The 9,542-nt window shown below is 50.1% G+C and overlaps 1 protein-coding gene across 2 annotated transcripts in view; it reads left to right on the top strand.

Moving 5' to 3' along the window:
- Window positions 1-910: 910 nt before the first annotated feature.
- Window positions 911-9,542, top strand: part of TRPM1 (transient receptor potential cation channel subfamily M member 1) — a 139,458-nt gene continuing 130,826 nt past the window's right edge. Inside the window, exon 1 of one of the 2 annotated variants that reach the window (XM_040493854.1) lies at window positions 911-1,154. In XM_040493854.1, coding sequence (XP_040349788.1) covers window positions 1,080-1,154 — 75 coding nt within the window. In that variant the 5' untranslated portion in view covers window positions 911-1,079. The remainder of the gene's footprint in view (window positions 1,155-9,542) is intronic. The other variant, XM_040493856.1, reaches the window with a different exon arrangement.

Genomic DNA, 9,542 nt, shown 5'->3' with positions numbered 1-9,542 from the left:
AAGGGATATATCCCCAAGCTCCCCAAGCCATACCCCAAGAAGTGGAGGTGGTGCCTCCGGGATCAAACGGCCTCGTGGGGGCAAGAAGCCAGAAGGCTGTGAGGACTCCAGTTGCTTGTCTTTTATTTTATCGATCACGAGCCTATGTGTCCTTAAAACAATTCCCACGTGACCTTAGGAATGCATCACTCTCCTCTCCGAGACACCATCTTTGGATGCAAGGGGCCAGACCACCCAGGGGTGCAGGTTGCTGGTGACGTATGCCCAACGAAGGAGAAGGGTGGGTTGGTGACAACAATGACATGCTTAGGGCCAGGCTCAGCATAGACTTGTGGGAACGAGACCACAGCAACACAGAGCAGCTCTTCAGGGAGCTCCCGTCCTGTGCCCACAACAGAGCAGGATGCGGAGACCTATGACCCCGCCTCCCTTAAGGAACCAAATCTTTCTGTAGTGGAGGAGAGATAGACATTCCTGAAATAGAAATGACAGTGCTGTACACGCAGAACAATCAGAGAATGCCAGCACAGAATGGACAGGATGCACATGAAAAGCAAATTCACAGGGGAGAAAGCATACACCGATGGCCTGGAGGAAGCAGCCATGTGACCCAAGGGGCTGAGGCTTTGGTGCCAATTTTGCTCCCAGACTCAGGCAAGTGCCAAGTGGACACAGGGTCTCTGAGAGTCTAGATCCTGTTCTCCCGGGGGCTCAGACACCAGCTGTGAGGCTCTCTGCTCTCGAGAGGTATCTTTTTGGACACCCAAATCCTTCCCATTTGACCACCCTTTACAGCCACCACTTTCTCAAAGGAGATTTACTTTCAATCGCCATTTGCTAAATCTGCCCCCTGTAAACCTGTGGGGGATGGAGGGATTAAGCCTGATTACAGATGTTATAGAAGGGCCTGTGGTGTGAGTAGAGCAAGGAGAGGAGGCTGGAACCAGCAAGTGCTCCTCCTCGGCTAGCCCAGCCAACAGCCAGGCGTGCCCCAGACTCAGATCCCCTTGCTGGGGCCCGTGGGGCTGCCGCTGTGGGGGCTTTGCCTCTGCCCATGCAGGGACACAGGAGGCAGGCTCATGGGCTCCCTGAGGAAGATGAGCAGCTCCTTCAAGAGGGGCTCCCTCAAGAGCTCCACATCGGGGTCACAGAAGGTGAGTGAGTTTTGCCTGGCAGCTTGCGGGCAGATGGACAGAAGGACAGAGGGACACTGGTCTCCAGCTCTACTGACTGGAAGGCTGGACAGTGGGCTCCTATTCTCTGCAGACTGTGGCAGGGATGGGGTGTTAGGTGTTCGGAACTCCTGTATCAGGACTGCTTCTGGGGAGGTGACTTTCCTTTCCTGCTAATGTACTTGATGTCTGTCCCCTCCTGGCTGTTCCCTCCCATGGATGTAGCCAGAGGCACACATGAGGCCTGTGGGGGTGTGAGCTGTGCCCTAGCAGCTGTGCAGTTTCAAAATCACTTCCCCCACGATGATGCCACCCACTTAGCTCTCTGCATTTGGACTCTAAGCTCATCTCTTGTTCTTCGTCATGTTTGTGGGAGCACCGGTGGCCTGTGGGGGACCCTGAGTAGGGATCAGAAGGACCTCGGAAGACCTAGGGAGCACCAGGTGGTTCCCAGGACTCTGGGCAGATTTCAAGGAAGGTGTTGTGAGGCCTGACCCCACCCTAACCCCTTCTCCCCACTCCTGCTGATGGCCCCCTTCAAAGCCTTGCAAAGTATGTGCTGATTTGAACATGTGTTTTTTCCAGATGGGTGAAATGGTGGCTCTGAACACCCAGGACTGCCTTAGTTGACCCTCTGAGCACAGGTATCTTGGACAGGTCACAACCTCACCCCTCTGCCCTGACTGCCACTCAGAGGGCTGGGGAAGGCCAGCCTGGAGCCTAACCTGGGCCACACTGGAGTCCTCTGGACAGCCCCTTGCTGAGCTCACAGGAGTCAGAGGAGACCTCTGCTTTTCCCGGGTCTGTCCACTGGGCACAGGCTGGAGGAGAAGCAGGAGCAGGCCCTGAGTGGGAAGAGAGGACGAATTTCTCCCTCAAGCACTCACTGAGCACCTGCTAAGTGCCAGGCAGTGCTCCAGGAGCTGGGGATGGAGGCAGGTGAACACCCCCGGAAAGATCATTGACCTGGGCTAGAAACAGAGGGGACACCATGCGGCAACTGCTTGCCACCTACCGGCACACAGCTCACCAGGCTTGGTCTCCCCGTCTATAAACTGTGGCGGGGGCTGGGGTGGAGCTGTTGGGCCACATACTCTGCAAGTCTCCTGACATCCCAGAGCCTGAAAATGCAAATGGAAAAAATAAAAGTCTTTCTTTTTTAATAAAGAGTTAAAACTCACCTCTGTTTCAAGAGGAAAGACTCACCCTTTGGGAGCTCAGTAGGGTATCTATCTATTTGCTCATCTATGTGCACATGTGAGAGTCAGCATTGTTTTAAGAGAAAGGACACACTCCAGTCTTGTGTAAGTTAACATTTGCAAATCTTCTGCAGCTCTTGGCAGGAACCAGAGACTCAAATGCAGCCTGGGGCCACAGGGCTCCACGTGACCCCTCCTCCCCAAACAAAGCCAGCCCACACAGTTCTTGCTGCTAAACTCTGAAAACGAACAGGCTTTTGTTGTTCTTGAACTTAAAGTCTCCTATTGACCCGTGCCTGGTATCCTGCCTTATATGTTGGGGTGGGGGAGCAGAGTTTGCAATTGGCAGGGTCTGGGAGCAGAGAATTCACCCAGAGAGGAGGGCAGAAGCACTTAAACTTTGGGCAAGACTGAAAAATAGCACCCCAGGGACACCTGGATGGCTCAGTCAGTTGAGCCTCCCCCTCTTGATTTCGGCTCAGGTCATGATTCCAGGGTCGTGGGATGGAGCCCTGAGTTGGTCTCCGCACTGAGCATGGAACCTGCTTAAGATTCTCTCTCTTTCTTCCTCTGCCTCACCTGGACCCACTCCCAGTCTCCCTCCCCCCCCCCGCCAAAGAAAAACAGCACCCTATTTATACACACACTCACAACTATTCCTTCAGGACTGCTTGCTGTAAATGACTTTGAGTCTAAAAACAAGGATGATGCCTGACCCACTGACCATGCCAAATTCCTACAAAAGCTTCACATAGTTAAAACTCTTAATGGCATAGTTTGCCCTGAGGTCTATTTATAATAGCCCTCAAGCTAAGAAGTAAACTGCTAATGCAAGAAGGAAAGACAATAACCATGGCTTTTAAGGAAGTTATGCCTTAAGGAGATGCTAGGAAGTGTCCACAAAATCACAGGGGCAGAAAGCAGACTGTTTTCATTCTGTTTTTTCACATACTTGACTCTCCTTTGACACCACTGACTTAGTGCCAGTTCCCTGTTTCCTGAGCAAAAGCCACATCTCTCTGCCTAGTGCTTGCTGAAACACACCAGCTGCCCCCGTGGGGGAAAAAAAAACAACACAAGCTACCTTTTATATAAGCCTTCCAAGGGTCATCTCCTCTGGACCTTTAGTTGTCAAAGGTAGATTTGGCCCTTCTCCACCGTTGGTTGGCTCTTTCCACCTCCAACGGTCTTCCTTTGGTCTTAGACGGAAATGCCCAGCATGGAGTCCTGAACCAATGAAGCCAGTGGACTTTGAGTATTGTCCTCAGCCTGCTGGCAAAAATAGTCCCTCTTTCAGGAAAAGCCTCAAGTATCCTCGCAGGAGGTGGAAAATGTGATTGTGATTCTTTGTATAGCACTTTCATCCCTGTCGACATCTTATTTTGCTATAAGATACAGATAAAGTTTGGAGTCTGTGATCAAGTTCCTAAGCAAAATGAAATTATAGTACAGCCCAGCAATTATACCCTAAAGTCTACCTTGAAAAATTCTTGTGCATGTACACAATGAAATGTACACAAATGCTCATGTCAGCATTGTGTGCGATAGAAAACCAGAAAGAATCAAATAGTTCATGTATGAAGATATAGACAAGCTTTTGTCTATTCAAGCGATGGAATACAACACAGCACTAAACCATGAATGAACCAAGCCATTTGTATCAACATGGATGCCTTGTTGAAGAAAAACACAAGCCCACAAAGTGCACTATTTATAGAAAATTTAAAACACACAAGAAAATCCAACATAAATGCATATATATTCCTTCAGAGTGGAGGTATTTAACCATATGTGCATTATGTTTGCACTCTCTCTTGCTCTCTTTGTCTCCTTCCCTCACTGCCTTCCTTCTTTCCTTTTAAAGAGAAAAAATATGAAGCACATGTGGAAAGTTATAACATCTGTAACAACAGAATTATGGGTCTTCACTTCCCCATCATATAGTCTTGTTTCTGACTGTGAAATCAAGAGAATGTTTTCATAACTTAAAAATGTTTTAATACTCTTAAAGTAAGCCACCGGGAGAGTGAGGGCAAACCCAAGTGTCCTGATGTGGGGGCTGCCTCAGCTGCTCCTATAGAGGGTGAATTCTTACTAAGCTAAAAGCATATTATAAAGTCATGCAGGGGCACCTGGGTGGCTCAGTCAGTTAAGCTTCTGACTCTTGACCTCAGCTCAGATCATGATCTCATGGTTCATGAGTTCAAGCCCCATGTTGGGCTCTGTGCTGACAGTGTGGAGCCTGTTTGGGATACTCTCTCCCTCCCTCTCTCTCAAAATAAATAAATAAACAGAAAAAATCAAAGTCGTGCAGAGAAACACCTTGGTGAGCTCACCTTGGGTTATCTGAGTTTCCATCTCTCAGTTCATCTGCTTGCCCTAGACCTGTAGATGGGGGTCAGTCCACCAAGCTCACCCTCTGCAGCCCTGCTGCCCTTCAGAGCAGGGGCCTACCTCAGGGGTCGGGGCTGGGGGGGGGGGAGGGGCATCTCACTTCAGTAACCTTCCTCATTAGGACCAGATCCAGCTCTCCATGAGGCAGAAGTAGTGTCATCCCCACTTCTCAGAGGGTGTTGCCTGCAGCCAGGGCAGTTCTGTGTTACTCATGTAGCCTGTATGAGCCTCTGGCTTTGCTGTCACACATGGAATAGAGTCTCAGCTCTGCTTGTGGTGCCAAGCCAGTTGTCTTGTTAAACTGTTAGCCGATCAAAGACCAATACTTTTCTTTTCTTTTTATTTTTTTTTCAATGTTTATTTATTTTTGAGAAAGAGAGAGACAGAGCGCAAGTGGGGGAGGGCAGAGAGAGAGGGAGACACAGAAATTGAAGCAGGCTCCAGGCTCTGAGCTGTCATTACAGAGCCCGACACGGGGCTCAGACTCATGAACCACGGGATCATAACCTGAGCCAAGGTCAGACACTTAACCAACTGGGCCACCCAAGAGCCCCAAAGACCAATACTTTTCATGGAATGCAATAAAAAGGATTTTTATTGCAAGAAATTTTCAAACATGAAATTTTCAAAAGACCTACAAAATACAAGCTCTAGTTTTGTCTTTTTATTTATTAAATTCAACAGATATCCCTTGATGCCTTCAAATTACTACAGTCGTGTCTGAACATGTGCCTGTGCTTTCTGCACTCTCTGGTTACAGACCTAGAGACCTGCAGCCCCTGTACTCAGAACACGCTTTGAGTACAGGAGTGTAGGAGATCCTGAATGTCCCATTTAACCCTCCTCCCAACCCCATAGGACAGGGGCTCTGGTCCACTTACAAGCTGAGGAAGATTCTTGGGGGGAAAGGCTTGCCTGAAGAGCCCCAGTCTGGGCTCCACTTTCCCCAAGGTGCTGTAGTTGGCCTCTTGGAAAGGAGCCTCTTCCAGAGAAGCTGCAGAGAACTCTGTACCAAGTCCTGGGAGAGTTCCTGCAGCCAGGTGGGGCCTGCCCACCAACTGTGTGAATACAGGGCTCTAGGGGGCACCCAGGCCCAGGAACTGGCCCCAGATTCCATACTCATATCTTAGAAGAGTTCTCTAGGCAACTACCCTTGAGTGATGTGGTCAAGGAACCTTGAGTTGAGTTGGGGGTGTGCCACAGTGGGTCCCCAGCTTAAGGACAGTCCACTGGCCAGCAAATACTCCTTTCACCCACATGACAACTGGTCTTCCTTGGGCCTGTGCATCTAGCCCCATTCTGGGGCTCAGTGTGCCTTCCTCACCTATGAATAGGCACCAGCATCTCATTCTTCCTGGGTTCCTTGCTGTGTCCAAATCCACCACTTTTAGCCCACTGACAGAAAGTGTATTTGCCTGGTTCCTTTGCTCTGAGGAGTAAAGGCCTCAGACTAGGCCAGCAGGTGGAAATGAGGACAGGAAATGGGTCAGTGTTATTTGCCCAAAGACCCTGCCCCTTGAAGCACTAGGGAAGAGGGCAAGGGAAGAAACAGCAAGGAAGGTGTGAGGTCAGATGTGAGGGGCTGCCTGTGGGGTCTGTATGAGGAAGTTGGATGTGGGGAAGGGCAGCCAACTGGGAAGAGTGACCAGGTTGAAGGAGCTTGCCAGCAGTAGGGGCCCACAGGCTGATGGTTGGGTCTGGCCAGAGCTGAGGCACCACTGGGATGGTCTGTGCTGGTTGCTGGCCCAGGCAAAGAGCTGGCTGGAGCTCCCATGCCTCTGAAATGCCAACACAGCCTGCAGATCTTCCTTAGGGTAAGTGTTCAGGAGAAGGGCTGTATTAAGGAGCTGCATGACCTTGGACAGGCCATCCACCAGGCTGAAGGATGCAAGGGGAAACTCTTGGAAAGAGACCATGCTGGACAGAAAGCAGCCCTGTGAATTCTGCGGAGGACTCTGGCCAAGAGAGTTGTGAAACATTTGGTTGCTTTGTTCAGTCAGCCTGAGAGTAAGGGAGAGGGGTCATAGGCTTGAGTAGAAATCTCTAACTAGTTGGGTGGGAGTAGCTATAAACAACTGAGATATCCTCCTGCTTCTGGACCTCCAAAACCTGACCCAAAGTGCATCCTGGAAACACCAGCATCACCCTCCTCCCCACCCCAGGCATGCTGAGTCTCAAACCAGGGGGACCACAGAGTCCTCTTTCAGAGATTCACAACAGACATCGGCCTATTAAAGAATCTGATAAGTCCTTCAGGAAAGAAACCTCCATTTAACCCAGAGTTCCCTACAGAAACCCTTTCCAGGTAAAAATGGGTCACCATTTCTGGAGCCCAGGCCTGAAATGCCACATTAGGCGACAGGAAAATCAGTGTTGTGAGCTAGTACCTAGGGATGACATGGAAAATCTACCTCATTCCTGACTTTCTGTATAACCTTCAGCCACCCAGGCCCTGGCGATGCTGCCATCATGGAATATTGAAATGTTTATTAAAGAAAGAAGGAAATGTAAAGATTTTGCTGCTTAAAGTCACTATAGTATCATTGACATCCACCAACAGAATATTTTCAAGTTTCAGAATTTGATGAACTTGACAGAACCTTGTCAGGAGGGAAGAGAGATTTTAAAGATGCACATGACCAGGGGCACATGGGTGGCTCAGTCGGTTGAGCATCTGACTTCGGCTCAGGTCATGATCTCACAGTTCGTGAGTTCAAGCCCTGCATCAGGCTCTGTGCTGACAGCTCAGAGCCTGGAGCCTGCTTTGGATTCTGTGTCTCCCTCTCTCTCTGCCCCACCCCTGCTCACACTCTGTCTCTCTCTCTCTCAAAAATAAACATTAAAAAAAATTTTTTTTAAATGCACATGACCAGCCATAGTGGCCAGTGGACCCAGAGGGCTCCTTGCAGCTCCCAATTTATTCTTTTTTTTTTTTCAACGTTTTTTATTTATTTTTGGGACAGAGAGAGACAGAGCATGAACGGGGGAGGGGCAGAGAGAGGGAGACACAGAATCGGAAACAGGCTCCAGGCTCTGAGCCATCAGCCCAGGGCCTGACGCGGGGCTCGAACTCACGGACCGCGAGATCGTGACCTGGCTGAAGTCGGACGCTTAACCGACTGCGCCACCCAGGCGCCCCCCAATTTATTCTTAAAGGCTCACCAGTAGGGTGTTTGGTTCTTATGTATGCATGCATGCTACAGTACACAGAACCAGGGAGTGATTGCTGAAATGCTTACAAGAATGTGGAATACCTCTCCACTAATCTGAGCTGAGATGCTATTTTCTTGGGAATATACATGATATAGCTTGGGAATATAGCTAGACATGGCTTGGAGACCAAGATATACTTTCATGGTTGGTAGAGATTTCTAAAAGCCACCTTCTCTCCCCACCCGTCTCCACCCTAAAATGAGCAGGGACCTCTGTGTCCCTCTATCCATTCATGCGCTTTCCAATGCAGCCCTGAGGTCCTTGAGGGGTACAGTTGCACCCCAGGCAGCCAGCAACCTGGAAGCTTTTGTGTCCCCCAAGGTGGACCAGAGCCCGTGGGGGGAGGGTCTTTCCTTTAGCCTCTCTCTGGCCCCTCCCTTTGCTCTCCTCTTCCCTCTTCTTGCTCCTTTCAGGAGCAAACATAGCAAATTTGGGGATTTGCTTCCAGCCTGGTTTCTCCAGCTCTCACCCAGGTGCTGGCCCCATCCTACTTCTATGGTAATTCCCTCCCAGGACTTTGACGTTGGCCTAACTCAGTACTTTCCCAGCATCCCCAAATACATACCGTTTTCACATAAAGGGTCTATATCTCAGCCCCCGGGAGTTGCCCTCCCACTCGGGGGATAAGTGTGATGGGGGGACTTGTGTCATTTCTAGGTGTGGTATGTAGGGTGCCTGCAGGTTGTCCCCAGGGCTGCAAGGAGGGAAAGCCAGAGACCTTGGGGTGCTTGTCCTGGGTGCCCAGCTCAGAAAGCTTCGGGTATCATCAGGCTACCCAGCTATTTTATAGCTGAGGACCGAGACCACGCTGGGGCAGTGTGTGCATACTGATAACACATACAGCCACCTCCCTGCTCTTCAGAGGCTTCTGGGGAGGATTATTGCCTTTGCTCCTAGGGGTGACATGATTAGCATCCTGTAGCAGCATCAAGCTGGGGAGGACTCTCCTCCCCTGGGCTGGATGACAGATGATGGCTTCTGAAATTTACACAAGGACAGCACTCACTAGCTGCTCTTTTGCCTTTTTCTTCTCTTGTGGGGGGCCTAGGAGTCTTCTATGAGAATTTACTTACCCCTCCTTCACAGAAAAAAAAAAACAACCCTTCATGGCAGAGGCCCAGAAGCACCTAAAAGCCTCCTTCTCACAGAAATCCACACCCTTACGGCTGAGTTTGTTTCTTGCAGGATTTGGATTTCTATCATGGAGAAAGAAGAGCCTTCTCTCCTACACCACACAGGGTGCAGCCCAGTCAGAGAGGCCTCGCCCAGGTCCACAGCTGCTGGCCACAGCTGGAGGGTTAGCCTAGGACCCCTTGCTCACTAGGGCTTATTAACAGGGTTTCATTCTTTTTTTTTTTTTTTTTAATTTTTTTTAACGTTTATTTATTTTTGAGACAGAGAGAGACAGAGCATGAATGGGGGAGGGGCAGAGAGAGAGGGAGACACAGAATCGGAAGCAGGCTCCAGGCTCTGAGCCATCAGCCCAGAGCCCGACGCGGGGCTCGAACTCACGGACTGCGAGATCGTGACCTGGCTGAAGTCGGACGCTTAACCGACTGCGCCA

Source organism: Herpailurus yagouaroundi, unplaced genomic scaffold (assembly GCF_014898765.1).
Source record: "Herpailurus yagouaroundi ecotype Mexico unplaced genomic scaffold, PumYag 185, whole genome shotgun sequence".
NCBI classification, from domain to species: Eukaryota; Metazoa; Chordata; class Mammalia; order Carnivora; family Felidae; genus Herpailurus; species Herpailurus yagouaroundi.
Note: the sequence above shows the minus strand (reverse complement) of the source record. Positions and strands in the feature narration are given on the sequence as shown.